The 17,715-nt window shown below is 38.4% G+C and overlaps 1 protein-coding gene across 2 annotated transcripts; it reads right to left on the reverse strand.

Annotated features, from left to right (window-relative positions):
- Positions 1-7,981: 7,981 nt before the first annotated feature.
- Positions 7,982-16,636, reverse strand: GAL (galanin and GMAP prepropeptide; the record flags this gene model as incomplete). 2 transcript variants are annotated; one of them, XM_084264104.1, is made up of 6 exons in its annotated part: positions 7,982-8,034; positions 10,312-10,389; positions 14,294-14,380; positions 14,775-14,846; positions 15,829-15,883; positions 16,556-16,636. In XM_084264104.1, the coding sequence occupies 6 exons, from the start codon at positions 16,634-16,636 to the stop codon at positions 7,982-7,984; spliced, it is 426 nt and encodes a 141-aa protein (XP_084120230.1). The 2 variants fall into 2 exon arrangements, with proteins under 2 accessions (XP_084120230.1, XP_084120231.1); XM_084264105.1 differs by lacking the exon at positions 14,775-14,846.
- Between the last annotated feature and the right edge of the window lie 1,079 nt (positions 16,637-17,715).

Genomic DNA, 17,715 nt, shown 5'->3' on the forward strand with positions numbered 1-17,715 from the left:
AAGAGGTGTAACTGGCAGGCTGAGGAAGGTGATTCTCCCCCTCTGCTGTTGTGAGACCCCACCCAGAGTACTGCATCCAGTTTTAGAGTCCCCAGTACAAGAAAGATATTGAGCTGTTGGAGTCCAGAGGAGGGCCACGAAGATGATCAGAGGGCTGGAGCACCTCTCCACTATGAAGACAGGCTGAGAGAGTTGGGCTTGTTCAGCCTGGAGAAGAGAAGGCTCCAGGGAGACCTTATAGCAGCCTTCCAGTATGAAAAAAGGGCCTACAGGAAAGCTGGAGAGGGACTTTTCATAAGTGCAAGTAGTGATAGGACAAGTAGTAATGGTTTTAGACTAGAATAGGGTAGATTCAGACTAGATAAAAGGAAGAATTCTTTTTACAGTGAAAGTGCTGAAACACTGGCGCAGGTTGCCCAGAGAGACTGTAGATGTCCCCTCCCTGACACTGTTCAAGGCCAGGTTGGATGGGTCTTTGAGGAACCAGGTCTAGTGGACAGTGCCCCTGCCCATGGCAGTGGGCGTTGCACCAACCCAAACCATTCTGTGAGTGTGTGATTCTCTGAAGTTCCATGATACCAGGTAGAGATGAAAGGTTCAGACTGGCAGGGTTGTGTGTGTAGGGCTTTCTGTCTTTTGTCAGAATATGAATGTATGGTAAGTGTTCATTTGTATGCATATCTTCTCCTTTTTCTGAAGGAAGTTCTTTCCTCGCACAAGCTACTGGTTTAAGTTTTCATGTAGCTTTAGTGTTTTTAATTCTCAACTACATTAGAGGTTCTGAAAAATTTCGATTGCATAGCATAAGGGTACAGTTTTCATCAGGAGAATGGAAATCCCAATTTCTAGCACAATTTTAATGCTTACAATGTCTCAGGAAATGTAGGTGACATCTGCATCTTAAACTCCATCCGGCTGAGCCCCTGTGTCAGGTTTTACTGCAGGAACCCAGGCAGTGTGTAGCATATGCACACTTGGCTGACTGTACCTGCCAGTGTTCCCTGTTGCATAAGCAAAAGATACGGCCCACATTGCCTGTGGGCCCAGAGCTCATAATTACAACGTTGCTATGTATTGACATTGACATTTTGCTATCGGGTTTTTTGGCTTCGAGGTGTTAGTGAGATCATTTTATTTGCTCACTAATGTCACATTTTTGCTTAGATATATCTAAACCAAAGGTACCAAAGACCAACTTTTGATAGCAGAAGTTAAGACTGTTAGGTTTTGATTGTATTTTGGCATCTTAAGACTCAGATTAGTATCAAATTGGATTTATAAGTGCGTACAAGTTCCTGCTTTAATCATGGCTCAGGTTGCGTATAAATAATTAAAATTTCAAATGTTGTTGCTATTTAAACACTGGACTCCTTGCATTCTCCTGTAAACCCAGTCAAGTGTGTTTCTACATCTCAAAATAAATTAATGCCTAATAAATCCCTGTCCTTAAGTCACTTTTGGAAATAGAGGACTAGAATACTTTACTGCTTTGATTCTTTTGAAAATATATCTCTGCACAGCTGTGATTCCACTCTGAGTACACAAAAGGTAGTGTATTATAAAAGCTTTATTTTTTTTTTTTTTGCCACAAAATAAAACATCCTTTCTATTTGGCTGAGGCAAAGAATAATACATATGTGTAATAGCTACTACAGATCATAGAAGATAAAAATGTGTTGCATCTGCTTTCCCTTTGCCAGCCAAGAATATCTTGCTTGTCAACACTGTCACAAATATAAATTATTGGTAATTACTGTGTTTTAATGCTAATAGATAGCTAGAGTGGGGATAAGAATACCAAAATAATGATTAACACAACAAAACTATTATGTTTAATCAAAATGATTTTTGGAAACATATTTGAGGGCTGTGGTGAGAGATAAAATGCTGTCTATAATGTGTGCTGGAAAAGGAATTCAAGCAAAAATGGACCAAAAGGTAAATGGTAAAGGTAAATATCTTTGGGGGCGGGGAAAAAGGTACTATATAGTTTGAGCTATATAAAATTAATTGAGATTTTACAGATATGGGGATGTTTCTAAATAGCACACAGACACAGTATAATTTCTTTAATGGCTAGTGTCAGTAGATAGTTCTGAAGGCCCAAGGTGACAGAAAGACTCAATGGACAATGGACTTTGCACCAGGTGGGAAGGAGGAATATTGCTAATGCAATGAGGGTGATCATAGCTTCTACTTCTAAAATTATATTCAGCATCTGAGATTTGTTTAAATGACATTTTTGTTCCACTGGATAATGTCATCTCTTAGCTGATATAAATAGATCTCCTCTCAAGGAAATCAGTAGCCCTACACTGAGTTTCATAGGTCAGGATTTGGCCCTCATATGTTATCTTTGAAGAGATGTATTTTTAAACAGTGACTAAGTAGGTAACCAGCATGAAAGCCAAGCAGGCACGATTTGCAAAACTGTGTTTTGAAAAGTGGTTCAAAAATGTAACACTTAGCTGTAAAAACATGGCTATTTTTCCTGTCTGCTCCTACCGGTTCTTAGAGCCTGGATTCATTCTGCTTGATGTGAAACAAACCAAAACACCTCATTTAAAAGGTTACTCTGGATCGAGAGCCAGGTCTGTCAGTGAGCAGAAGGTGGTACAGACCTTCGCTTAGCAGAATTGCCCTCTCTAATTCAAGAGCCTGACGTTCCCCTGAAGACCTCTAAAAGAAGTTACCCAACATAAGTGTCCCCAAACACTGATTTGCAGAAGAGGGTCATAAAATTCTCATGCAAATCTTTGGAGACTACTTTGAGTAGAGTTTTAATATCTGCAGAGAACAGCAGATGGGAAAACCACCAGAAAGCTAATGATTCCTAGTGACAACCCTATGAAACTGCAGAGAGAAGTTTCTCTCTTCTAGGGAAGCCGGGTGTAACCAAAGAGTAGTCATGCTACAGATAGGACACAGGAACTTACCTCGATGTAAAGGATCAGAGCCTCAGTTTTAAATCTTGCCAAGAAATGCCACCTTTGATATTGATAAATATAAACAGTAGCCAAGATGTTCATAGATCAGATCAGTAATTTTCTGATACAAGTATTTTTAATGAAATACAGTCATTTCAAGAAAATGTATGATCTTACAAGCATTCTGAAGGGGGAACTACAGAAGCAATCCATTCGGAATTAATTTTTCAAGCATTTTTAATTGGTAAATAGTCTACATTTATATGAGAAACTACCAAAAGAAAAAAAAAAAAAACAAACCCACAAAACAAACCAAAAAACTTTTTGAAAACTGAATGGTAACATTTAATGCTGATTTGAGTCTAGATTATATTATGGTATTTTAGAATTTCCACTCAGACAGACATTCCACATGAGACTCGTGTCTCCCAGCACACAGAACGGCTGTATGATTTATATGTACTTAATTAGTGGAAAATCTGTGGAGATGAATTCAGTTAGAAATATCACAGATGATGGAACTTGCACAAGTTGAATCTCAAGGGAATTTGGTCAAGCATTTGGGAATAATATAGTGCTTTATAAGCAAGGAGATAAAATAATTCTCACCTTCAGCTCAACTCTGGCTTTGAAAGCATGTTTCTGGGAGGCGCTGAGGGTTGCATGTGAATTGACAAATTCCCTGTGCTCTGAGGTGTTAAAAATTTTATCAACTGACATTTGTATACCCAGCTACTGATCCTGAGCAGTAGAACGATCTGTGAATCGTGGTTTTCTCTGGTTGGTCCATGTCGTGCTGCATTTTCTCAAAGTTACCAGAATTATTATTTGCATACATTTATTAAAAAAATAGAATGCAACATAGTGTCAGATGTACTGCACCCAGTGTGTTTTATTAAACAGTGAAAAATTTGTTCTGCTAATAACATTCAGCTCTAAATTTTAATTTCCGTATCTGCCTTGGAAATCTCCTGAGGTAATTTATATCCTGGACAAATTACAAAGTGGTTCCTGGCAACCACTTCTGATTTGTCGCTTTTTCATAAGGCGTATTCTGAAGTCATGTAAAAATGCTTTCCTTGCTTTTCCTGTGAGTTATCGATGTGTTATTTCACCCACTAAGAAATTGTCAGGCTCTCCTGGAAACTGGCTCCCACTGGGCTTCTCTGCTTCCTTACCCAGTTAGTGTGTTAATCAGGAAAAAAGCACTGTAGTTTTTTAACTGTGGTAACATTAAACATTAAACTGTGGTAACATTAAACTTGATAATAGATTTATGTCCACCCCAGTATCAAGCCCCCTCAAACATCCTTAGGAATTCTGAAACCTCTCTCATGTTTTCGATGCTAATTCTGCAGCCTGACCTTTACAGGAGTAGACAGGTGGGAAAATACATGTATCCTGTCAGCTGCCTAATGACTTCCTAATCTGAATAGACTGGTTTATGTCCCTCTGTCACCAGGAAAATTCCTCTTCTACACTGAACTGATCTGCATTTAAACAAGTCTTACTGAGACTACCTGAAAGGTGGAGCTCTGTGTAAAAGAATACATTTTTGGTTATATAGGTAGTAAGTATTCATTTCTGCAGAATTTTTAGTCAAAAATATGTAACTCACAAGTTTCTTTTGTAAACTGACACCAAATGCTGGTTGTTTTATCTACATACAAGTCCTTAATGTGTTCCAAAACCCAATTTAATTAGACTTTTTGAGGTCGTGGTTTTATTTGGACCTTGAAGGACTTCTTTCATGAATATAACTGTTTCCTTCACAAACCATGGCTCTACAGTGTCCTGTGCCTGTCAGTACCACAATTTCATCGTGAGATACATGGAAAAGGGCTTCTTTCTTCTCCACTTCATCAGGTTAATCATTAAATGCCAGGTTACAAAAAGAAATGAGTTCACTAAGCACTTTTACCTCGACATCTAAGACATCTCACTCCTTACTGGTCTCTTCTACTAGCTAAAGTCACAGTATATTTTGTGTCTCTGTGTATAAAAGTTGTTCCCTGTTGCTGAAAATATTTGTCACTGTTCTCTGTAGCTTTTCTGGTTCTACGGTGCTTTTTTTTGCAGTGAGCTGAGCAGAACTGCTGCTGGTGTCAAAGTGGGGAATGGCGGCCTAGTCGTGTTTTCCGATTTGGTTTCGGCTGCTTTCATATAATTCCTAACGTTCCATTTGCCTTTCCAACTGCTGCTGAGGTTTAAAATGACACTTTTCAGAGGACTGTGTGCAATGAGCCTAAGCTATTTTCCCGGAGATAATTTAGACCATCATTATGTGTATGCAAAATCAGAGTTGTTTTTCTGTGTGTACATCACTTTGCTTGCACCAGCATTTAATTTCATCTGACATTTTGTTGTCCAGTCACTCAGCATCGTGCAAGTTGTCTGCTAATTGTCAGAGCTAAATTCATATCACTGGCAAACATTGCAATGAAGTTTTATTGTTGGTGGGTTTTTTAAATTTTGGCTTATAGTGCAGATATGCATTTCATCTAGCATCACACATAAGTGGGATACAATGTATGCAAATCTGGAAATAAATGAAATGAGGAGGAAATGGATAGGGATTTTAAAATTATTATTATTATTATTATTATTATTATTATTATTATTATTATTATTATTATTATTATTATTATTATTATTATTATTATTATTATTATTATTATTATTATTATTTTCTACTGAAACTTCTCACATCTTTTTATTGTCTCTTCTCCCTGTTGGAATAGGGCATCATTGACCAAATGATGATTGAAAAAAACAAAACATTGATCAAAGCATTGATCATCCATGGAACTGCATGACCTTTAAGGTCCCTTCCAACCCCAAACTTTTTGTGAGTCTATGGAACTAATTCCTTTCAAATTGTAGTTTAAAGCCTATCTTTTATCAGCTGTTTATCTGAGAGGCTGGTTATGGAGATGCCGTTCAAAATAGTTTCAGGCTTTAGGTCTGAGATGTAGTGATGTAAGACATGATTTAAATACAATAATAGTGTTACTGAAATTTATCCAGAACATCCCTTCATTGTCTTTTGACCTTTTGTTTTTTTGCAAAGACAGGAGCTGTAGAGGGTGGCAAAACAGTTTGAAAATTTTATCTCCCTCTGTATTTTGGAATATTGCCAGAGAGTGTGTGTGTTTGAATGCAGTAATTAAGTGAAAGTATGCGGACTGCTTTTGGTATTTAGATTATAATAGTCCTTGGGGGTTGTTATGTATATAATCGGGGCAACACAGTGATCAAGAACTTGTGGGGCCTCCCTGCTTAGACAGCAACATAAATCTTGCAAGGTACTTGATCCTATGACTTTTTCAGTTTTTCAAATAATCTAAAATTTCAGAATTTCAAATAAGCATTCTAACAAGACCATACCAACCTTAATGAGCTGGCAGTATGCTAACTTCATGTAAGTAATAGCTTTTCTAATTTTAAACTTAATTTCTTACCCTGTTTCAAAAGCAAATAAATGCTGAAATTGCCTTTTTTTTTCTTTAGATTATTATTTCATCATAGGTTCAACTGCTTTGCCATAGAAAGAGGGCTTGTTATGGAGTTATGCAAATGGATACCAGTTCTTAGCAGTCAGTGAACCCAAGTCTGTGGAAGCCAATGGAAAGACTGCCTCTTGACCCAAGTGAGCTCTGCATTCAAGTTATGGTGGGAAATGTGGACATTACTGTTGAAAATAAGAGTTTGGAATTACTGAACTATAGAAATGTACAGAAGTTCAATTTCATTCTCTTTTCACATTTATTGGAAACCCATAAATTTTCCAAATGACATTGAACTACTAGCACGTACACTAGAGTGTATACTTTTTTATTACTATTAAAAAAAAAAAAAAGAAAAATCAGTAAAACATTGTCTGAAGGGCTTGGTCAAAAGCTCATTGGATCTGATTAAGTGGACTTTGTACACCTTGGAAAGTGAACACCAGACATTTGATGTGATTATCAGAGGAATAGCACAGGCTGATTGACAAGGTGAGATAACCTTGTAGATTCAAATTAGGGACTAATGGCTTGACATCTAGAATACATTCTGCCATCCTAAAAGCAAAAAGCAGATTATGCAGTAACGTTCTGCAAAATTTCTGTCAGCCTGTGCACTCTAGAGCACAGCAGCATTTTGAAAGGATGAGTTTTCATTGCATTATGCAGAGAGCAAATGTGAAAAACCTTTCTAAGATTCTGTATTCTCTCAAACCTTTCTTCCTTCTTGAGATGATGTTTATTGTGCATGGACCTCCTGTTCTGCTCCCAGTACTGTATTCTGATTAAGCACCTCATAAAATAATTTGGGGTTTTTTTAATCTTGGAGTGGTTGGGAGAGCTTCTTCATTAAAGAGAGTTTCTTCTGTACAGATCCAATATTCTTAATGATGTAGGAAAAGGAATCCTACACACAGGATTTGTGTAAACCTATTACTTGTACAAAACAGTTAAATTTGTATTGCGTGAAGGTATGTTTTCAGTCAAGGGGCTGGGGTGTTACAGGCAAATAATATGAAACTTAAAATGAGTATTACTTTATTTCACACCTATGAGATATGAATTGTTCTTACTCATATTTTCCTATGAAGGTTTTCATGAAGTGTAGAAGTACAGATGGATCCATGATCTAAAAAGATCATACAGCAGCAGATAAAATCATTATCTTTTTCCCAGTACACTTAAGTACCCAATATCTAGCATGCTTGTTGTATTTTACTGTAATTCACAGTGTAATCTTCCAATTTAAATTGGGCTTTGTATACAATGTATTGTGTGCCAGTATGTATTTAATTTCAAAATGAAACAGTGTAGTTGCTCTTTATTTTTATTTTATCATTTACCTACAGAAAAATTTTACACTGTAACATCACAGGAGAAGGGAAAAAAAGGAAAGAAAAAAAAAAGGCAAACAAAAAAACCCCAAACAAACAAACAGAGGGCAGAATGCTGTTTAACACAAGCAATACTTCTCATCTTCAGCTCATTTGGATCTTTTGTTTAGAATTCAACCTGAATCTACACTGCATTAAAATAAAAATGCAGACTTCAAGACTGGTTTGTTTCCTCTGGTGAAGGTAGTTTGTCAAGTGCTCCCACCTCTGTAAAAAAAAAAAAAAAAAAGAAAAAAGATAATTAACACATACAGAAGTATGCATATTAATCTTAGCAATTAAATCCCATTTCAGAAATATATTTTCTCTTAAGACAAATCCTTGAAATTTTCATATTTCAATTTTTAAACAGCTGTGGGTTTTTTTAATCTTTATATGTTACTGCAATAATTTCACCTTATTAAAAACAGCAGTGACAGAATGACAATTATAGCAATTTTATCAAGTCAGTTGATACTGCTGTCCAGCATCTCAAAAATTTTAATATTATCCCCTTATGGCTGCAATCCTACAGCCTGCTCTATATGGGAAGCCTTTAAAGATGGAGGGAGCTATTTTCCAGAGTAAGGGCTGGAGATCTCTTTTAGTTATAGCCAAAATACATCTTAGCAGTCAAAACATTCACTTTATCTTTCAGATTGAAATGTATTCTAATCTAAATAACTATTCCCTCAATATGAATTTCACAAGTGGGAGTTTCCCCTTCTCCCAAAAGAACATATCTAAACCAATATATTAAATATAGTAAAGCTTAATTTCAGCAAAAATGTTTAAGCATCTCTACAATAATGAAGTCTTTTTCATGTCCTAAATCTGTAGTACTGATAAGAGTTTGCACAAGGTCTCACCCATAAATTTTGTTAAAGGACAATATTATAACATTCTGTCTCTTTTGAAATCTGGGAATAAGAACTGTATCAGGGAAAAGCTGTTTTATATAATCTGGAGATTCCTTTTTTATGAGGAAAAATACAATCTTTTCTAATAAAAGCAGCTACTTGGCACAGCTATCCTAAACAAGCAGTTGTTACTTAGAGTCACAACGCAGACTTCATTGCTCATTCAACCCAGGGAAGAAGTCATTTCTATTTCTGTGAGATCAATCTGATTTTCTTGCCCAACTTATCAGCTCTTAGCCTACTCATGAGAGAGTGCATGGTTGAGCTCAACAGGTTTCACACCCTTTCTGTTATGTCCAGGTACTGGCTTTACTTCCTACACTCATATAGCAGCATTTAGGGCTCCTCCTTCTTCACAGTGGTACAACAAACAAGCTATTACCTTGGCTGTAGTCAATACATACACTAATAATCTACTTTAAATAGATATATCAATCATCTCAGACCCTTAGTACTAATCATAAAGAGGTATTACTTCAAATGCAAAGTTGATTCAATAAGTACTGGATTCATAATTTCAGTAGTGAGAATTATTTCACTTGGCTGGACACAAATCATTTAGAAAGTGATACCAAGAAGGTCTAGAATTTTGTTTCCTAGATACACAGAAAATTATCAGATTTCTTGAAAGTAATTTTTAGTAATGAAATTAAAATACAAATGGAACACAGTTCTTTGTTACTATTCCACAACACAGAGAATTGCTCATAATTTGTTGTATACAGGATAAGAATTTAGTAGTTACAGATTTATTGAATTGTCAGAGATTTCCTTAAACATTTGCAGTTTTTTTTCCCAAATATAGCCTATGGTTTTGAACATTTTTAGAAGGGCTGAAGTGGTTTTTGAAAGCCCTAAATTTTGGTGTGGTAGGAGTTTAAGTGAAATTAATGAAAATTCTGAAGCAGACAGATTTCTTCCTCACCTGATGCTATACTAAGTTTATCACTTACAGAATCAGCTGTAAGCTCAGTTTTGCAATTCTTGTCACAGTTTTGAGGCTCCACGGTGTATTTTACCAGCAGCATTTTGAGCTGTTTGCCATGTTCAGCTTAGTGTTGTCACAATTTTATGATGTGACTTCACTGTAGAATGCGTGCTGAAAGGGAGACGTGTTTCTTCAGTCAATAACAAGCACTTCAGAATGTCAACCAATGATTCTTGACATTAAACTGAGGTCTTCATTTGCTATTAAATTGTTTTAACTGACTCCCATGTAAACAGACAGTATTTGGTTTATTTCCAAGTACTCTAAAGCTGGGTCCATACACTTTTAGCAGCAGCTATTGTTATTTTTTCCAGTGCCTGGAGTAATCAAATGGCATTAGAACCCTGCTATGTTGGACAGTCATTGACCTGCAGTGTAGCAGGACTACCTGTGCTCCCTAAATCCTAAGTTTAGTGCACTTAGGAATGCCTATTCCTAGTGCACTAAAATGGAGCTGACAATTCCTCCTGCCTACCTTAGTCTTGCCACTTGAAGTCCTGCATGCTCAAATCTACCGCAGAGTTTTACATGAATGTCCTATCTCCTCAGTAAATGTCACAGCAGAAAGTGAGCCAGATTGGAAAGGTATTCACTAACCTTTAAGATGCAAGTAAGTCAAAAATTCAATTACTGTGCGCACAATGTTTTCATCAGCCAGTGGTCTTCCCAGATCCCCTACAAAACAGATTGGTTGTTACTTGACATTAACATGGCATAAAGTTCTACTGGATGTGACATTGTGGTTAGGACTATGAGTACTCTGAAAAAAAGCTATCTGAATTTTCTTTCTCCCTAAAAATCCTTAATGGAAAAACCTACTTTCATGGAAGAACAAAGCCACTTTAAGGTAGGTAACTGCAATTCTCAGAATCAAAATTGCCCAGCTACGCATGCTATTGCTGCATAGGAGCTACTTTCACACCTTAATGGTCATGGTCTTTAATGCCTTATGAGTTCTGTTACAGAAGGGAGTTACCAACTGTTCTCAACTCTCTCCATGGTGTCCACTAGCCTGAAATTGAGCAAACCAGTTCATCAGAAATCCATCTAGAAAAACCTGAAAAACAAGTAAAAGTTCTTCATGTAGTCTGAATTTGTGCCAAATAAGCCATTCAAGCAATATAGAAGTGATTTGTAGTCCTTAGGTAGGCCTGAGAGGTTAACAAAAAGCTCAGAAAAGGTGCATTTTTGCATATTTATCTAATACAATACACTCCTCTTTGATTTTGTTAAAGTAGGCCTTTCGATACTTTTTAAAATTGCCCAATTTATCAAGCTCCCTGGGACCTCATTATTGCACTTTAGGAGTTTCAGAAGTATGCTTTCTGTGTCACTTCAAAACAAAAACAAAAAAAAAGGGGGAGGGTGAGATACCTTGTTTTTTCTCAACAGAATGGAGAATTGTTCTACATTAGAGAACAAATGGTAGGCAATTTCCTTAAGATTTTTACTTCTCTGCATACAGAACAGAGAGAGATGCCACTATCTGACTGTTGGTCCATTACTACATCACTGAAAATACTGTTCCTTAATGTTATCATAGGGAGTGATTAATCACAGAATTGTAGGGGTTGGAAGGGACCTCAAGAGGTCATTGAGTCCAAGCCCCCTGCCAAAGTAGAAGATAGTTTGGTTGCAAGTGAATACTGGGAAAGTTCTTCCATGACAAAAAAGAAGACTTAGGCTTAGACATAGGGGTCAGAAGACAGACTAAGTTCTGTAGCACAAATAAAGAGTATTGACAGGGAATTTTAAGGGACATGGAGATTTCTAGCATACAAAAAGTCAGCATTTAAGAATACATTTAAGAAATTTGCATCTAAAAAGTCTTGTCTTCCGTCTTTGACCTGACAAAGATATTGTTGCTGTAAATTATTGCTTCCGTTAACAATACTTCTATTGTGTGAAGTGTTCCTTAATTTCATTTTTATTCCCACCTAACTTATGGATGTTTGTTATGATTAATCATTATATTACTAGTTTATTGACCTATATTTTATTATCAACACAGTATTAGACTCTAGCATATTGCACATGTGTATTTCTATCTAGTCTGCTGTCGACCTTTATTCTACACAGACAATTACTTGCATTCTAGTAAAGAAACAATTATGCCCTTGAAATTTAAAGATTTTCCTAATTGTGCACTTTTTTCCAACCCCCAAATCAAGTGTTATTTTAATAATATAGCTTACAAATTCTTCTAGGTTATCTGAAGAGCTTGTGAATTTTGCAGCATTCTTTCAAGGAGAGGAAGCAGTCATTTGCATGACTTCTTTTGCAGTAATAATGTATACTTAATTTGCCATTCTCATACTTCTGTAAATAATCTGCAGAATTTAAAGTTCAAAAATCCTTCATTTTCAATTAAAATAACAATTCTGACTATCAACTTTTTGTATTTAAATCTCCTTTGGACAGGAACTCTATAGTACACATGAGCTTCAAAGAAAACTTTTGAAGAGGTCCATAACAGAGGCAATTATGTATCTTTCTGGTCCCACCTAGACAGGTTTGGTTAGGTTTGCTTGTAATTTTGAGGTAAAGCAATACCTTGCAAAAGAGTTCAACACCTCCTACAGATCATATACCTGCAAAGGAGCTGGTGGGATGTCCACCCATGGCAACATGCTGCAGCGTGAGCTGCATTGTTGGGTTACAAATGCTTTGTTTTCCTTTCACATTGTTTCGAGCTGGCAAGATATTTTTACATTATATATTTATTAATTATTATATAATAAACTAATATTTGAAGAAGTAGGTCCACCCCCCCTTTTTTTCTACCCTTTCTTAAATACAATTTAAAAACCCCACCCCAAACCCCCAAAATAAAAAAAACCCCAAACTAAACAAAGCCAAACCACCACAAATGGAAAGCCTCACTGTGTAACTATGTACCAGACATATCCAGCAGTCATTCTGAGAATGTAACACATAGGAAACACATGGTTAGTCTCCTATTGACAAAGTAATTATGCCCATGAAATTATAAATCAAGCACATTCCCTTCATTTATAAATTTATTTAGTATTAGCTACACTTCTGTTGTGCTGGGTGGATTTAAAATAGCCTGAGGGCACTTGGGGACTTAGTCTTCCCCCATTAGCACTGTGATTAATTCAATAGTGCTGCTTTCTTCAGTGGCAGTGAGGAACATAGCAGATCACTCTGACAGTCCAAGGATGAGATTCATTCCAGATCACTTTAGATGTCTGCGGCAGATTTAGTTGTTCCTCAGGGAAGAGAAACAGGTTTTTTCCTAGAAGTTTCTACAGCTTATCCTGAACTAAATCCTACAAGTGCTACTCTTCATATAGGGAGTCTAGACACATAATGCAGAGACCATTCTGGATGATGAATCCAGACCAAGGCTACATCCTTTTCACTGCCATTTGCTAAGTTCTGATACATGCACCCTCAACACAATGTTTACTTGACTTCATTGTTGACCAGTGTCCTGGTTTCAGCTGGGATAGAGCTAATTTTCTTCTTAGTAGCTTGTGTAGCACTTTGCTTGGATTTAGGATGAGAGTCATGTTGGTAGCAATAACTAAACATTAGTGTATTAAGCAGTGTTTGCAATCAAGTCAAGGACTATTCAGGCATGAACCTTCCCCAGGAGGTGCCCAAGGAACTGGGAGGGAGCACAACCAGTACAGCCAACCCCAACTGGCCAAAGAGATATTACACATCACATGATGTCATGCTCAGTACAACAGCTGAAGAAGATTGGCCAGGGAGGGCTGCAGCTTGGGAACAAGCTAGGCATCAGTCAGCATTTTGTGAGCAATTGTGCTGTGCATCATTTGTTTCTTATACTCTTATATCATCATTATTATTCTCTACCTTTTCTGTCTTAATAAACTAATTGTATCTAATCCTACAACCTTGTTGAGTTTTTTCCATCCTATTCCCATCCCACTGGGGAGTGAAAGGGGGGGGAAGGAAGGAAGTGGGCAAACAGCTCTGTAGTTGCTTTAGCTGTCTGCTGTGTTAAAACCCCACCAATCAGATTCTTGATCTTTTAGTGAAGATAACCCCTCTTGCTTAAATATAGGAAGTTTTGTGGTATCCAACATGGAAAATATTTGTACTTCTTTTAATAATGAAGACTCTTTACAACATGAACATTGCCATGCAGTTCCAAGGTCTGCTTTCAGCTCTGGAATATCAGAATAAAAATTTGGAAGTATCTGCCAGTTTCCATAGTTTTCCTTACTGAAAGATTCATTTATGACCTCATTTCTTCACTGAAAAGAGTCAACTCTTGAATGTCTAGGATAACATTTGAAGTACCTATTTGAACACATGAGAGGAGAGAACTAGATTTATCCTAAGTAAAACAGTCTATTAGACTTTAAAAGCAGCTTAATCATGGTTTGATTCCCTAGGTACCAAGATGTTTTAAACTATGACCAAGAGCATGCTGAATGTCCAGATTTTTCTTCCTTTCTTGTTACAATTTTCCTAAGGTGCAGGGATAGCCTTGTGTCTAGGTGGTTAGTTAATCCAAAAGCTGTAAATAAATCACTAGACATAAAAAACAAATCAACAATACTGGCTTTGAGAATTTCATTACCTGCTTTAACATCCTCATCAGGCTGTATTTCACGCTTACCAGTGAAACCATGTTTGTCATTAAAAGATCTGTGGTTATCTACTGCATCTGATAAATAAATTAAAAATCAGAGGAGTTAATTGACTTAGCAACAACTTTTACTATATCGTTTGCTTTCCATGGATTTTGAAGAAAAGATCGTGACGGGCACTTTTGATGTGTAGAATGACAAAGCAGCAATTGATATGTCACTAATCAAAACAACCTTTCTTATGAAATGTGTGCTGTTGATTTACATCATTTACAGACCCAGCCCAGTACTACATGCTTGCTGATGCTCTTACTGAATTCAGAGGAGGTTGTAAAGAAAAATGTAAGTCTGTACAGTTTGGGAAGCTGGTTTTGCTACTTTTCCCTCTCTTTTTAGAAAGCGTTGCTGATGAGTTTACTTAAAAGAAAACAGCAGATAGTCTACATGAATAACCTTCAAAAACTATCTTACATGCCCCTGGTGCCTCTTCTCTCCCCCTTGCAATGGGCATTTCCTTTATCAGTAAAAGCTGATCAATACGACCTGCAACAAAGGATGATTCCTATTATCCAGTCTTAGGCAAATGGCACTTTGACAAGTACATTTCCCCGCAGTATCTTTGCCAATTCGGTTAGATCTGCTTCGGGGCAAATACACTTCCAGACATTTACAGACCTAGATAATAAGTTTAAAATGCATTAGTCTTTTTTATACATATGCTTAAGATTAGTTAAAAGGAACTAAGAGAGTGATAGTAAATCTCTGTAGTATTTGCCACGTATTACTGAGACTGAAAATAGAGAAACTTTGGTAGTCAACGTCGTTACATTAACGAGAAATAACAGTAAAAGGCCAGATACTTGAGACAGCTTAGCACTGGGTTTCACTTCTCTTATAATCTACGCTTGTGATTCCACATCTTCATAAACCAACATATTCCTGTGTTTTAAACACCTTGTACAGTAAATATTTTTCATAGTGAACTGTTAATATTTAGAGTCATGAGTTTACACGTTGTTTTAATTTGTATTGCTAAAAAAAAATTAAATAAATAGGATAATAAAGCCAGATAGCAGAGCCATTTTCAATTAGATTTAAAGGTGGAATCCAAAATACATTGTCCTCCCTTGACAGAATCTAGGATGCTGTAAGATTTTGTAACACTTTGAGGAGGATGGGGGGGGGGGAGGGAGGGAGCATTTGTCATAAAACAATTACAGTTCAGAATCACAAAGAATGCCCAGACATGCTTCTGGATATAAAGCCTTACAGCACAACTCTGCTTTAGGAAAAAAAGCAACCCAAAACATTACTGTCTTAGACAATTCTATAATAGGAACGTAACAAATATGTAAAGAAGCATTCTCACAAATTAGTTTCTTCAGTCTTGCAGGTTTAGAGAAAACTACTGTATTCATTAGCAATGCGAGTAGCACACTACAGCAAGCTGGTTTACAAAAAACCCAACCAAGCCACATCCTTTCTGCATTTTGAAATAAGGAAAAAAAAAAAATGCTTGACTTACGTGGCCCAAGCAGGTAACCAGCACTATTCAGAGTCCAGCCCCTTTTTTCTTTTGCCTGAAAGAAAGAAAAAAAACCAGTATGTTATTACACAAAATACACAGTGTTTTCTGAAGACAAAGCAAACAGCACCCAAATGGACATTCTCTTAGCAGAAAGGGACTTCTGAAAGCTTGAGATCAAGAAATATTGGAGAGAAAAAAAAAAAAGCCAAAGTATTGGAGCAAATGTTAGTCATGAATTCTTGCCCCATTTAAGTCAACAGCTTTGCTGTTGACATATATATGGTGTGACATATTCATGCCATGTAAGTGAAACTGCAAATAACACTTTGGAGGTAGAAATTAGCATTTTGTACTCCAAGTTTATGTTATCACCAGATAACCACCTTAGCAAACAGCAGCACTTTCTTTTCGCTTGCATTTACAAGACAGCCTCTTGATAAAAGCAGCCCATATGTACACCACCTTGTCCCAAGTCAGGTGGGACACCCATAATCTAGACCCTCTTTTTTTTTCCCTTTAGTCATATTATTCAGGGCAAGGGAGCTAGTCTCTAAAAGCCCCAAACTCTTCACTAAAAGCCTGCTGACTGCCCACAACGTTTGAGTGCTGCAACTCATACAACCCCTATACGTAAACACAGCACAGGGCTTTTAGAGCTACTTGCCAGGGGAGGCATGGATGCTGCCCAACGGGTAGGACCTCCGACAGTGAAATTAGTACTTACTGAGAAAACCAGTCCAAATGTTTCTGACAGGGTGGCACAAAGGATTAAAGACAGAAACAGGAAACTAGTGCACCTCTGCATCTGGAAAGAAACCGTACTAGGGTAAACGCTCTGAGTTAATCACTTCGCCTTCCAGTGACGGATTCCCCAAAGGCATGTGAGCATCTCTGCCGCGGGTGGGAAAGCGGGGGTGAACCTTCTTCCCGTGGGGCAGGGCGGCTGCGGTTACGGGTGTGGCACCCAAATTCCCACTGGGAGAGAGGCCGAGACGCGGGGAGGGGAGTACCTTGAGCCGGGGCGCAACAGCCTCTCTCTCCCTCGCTCGCAGCGTTTCGCCCGGTGCTGGCGGCGGAGCAGCTGGTCCCAGGGCTGTGACAGTCCCCCCCGGCAGACACTCACTGCATGCCCGCGGGCGCGGATCTACACGCCCGCCCCCCGCTCCCTCCGCGCTTTATGGGCTGCAGCGCGATCGGGCAGGAGGGGCGCCCGGGGGTGGGGAGGGAGGGAGGGAGGGAGGGAGACGAGAGCCGCCCCCACCTCCCTCCCCCCCTCCCTGCCGCCTCCCCTGGGTCATTTTCCCTTCGCCAACCCACCGCATTAGGAAGGGCAAAAATTACAGCAATTCAATTAGAGGTATTTGGCAGCACGACGCAGGCTGCAGGGAGATAACAGCCTGGGCAATTATCTCTGATTACGGCGGCCCTGGGCAGGCTGGTGAGCAGCGGAGGAGCTCTGGTCTGGGCAGCCTGGCCTGCGCCCCTCACCCGCTGCGACTTCTCGGGGCTTGGTGGGAGATGGGGAATAAGGCGGCGGAAAGCGAACACCCATCATTTTCAGAGACTCGGGAGCGGGCGCAGAGCTAAATACAAACGCCGGCAGGTGTTTGCCTTTGGGAGTACAGAGCTCTCTGCACACACACAACCCCACCGCGCTCCACCTGTGATGCTGGAGCTCCCTCTGGTCCGGGGCCCTCGCCATCCCTCTAAACCCCTTTGGCTCACGCCCTTTGCCGTTGCGTCGGTGAAAAAAGAGCCGAGGGAAACTCTGTGGCTGTACTTCCCTGCTGCTCTGGATCTGAGATATCACTCCCTTACTTTTTTTTGGGTTTAGCTTGGTGCGGGCTTTCTCATTACAGGCGAAAGCCGAGGGATGCAGCGCTC

Source organism: Gallinula chloropus (assembly GCF_964237585.1).
Source record: "Gallinula chloropus genome assembly, chromosome: 4".
Taxonomy (NCBI): Eukaryota; Metazoa; Chordata; class Aves; order Gruiformes; family Rallidae; genus Gallinula; species Gallinula chloropus.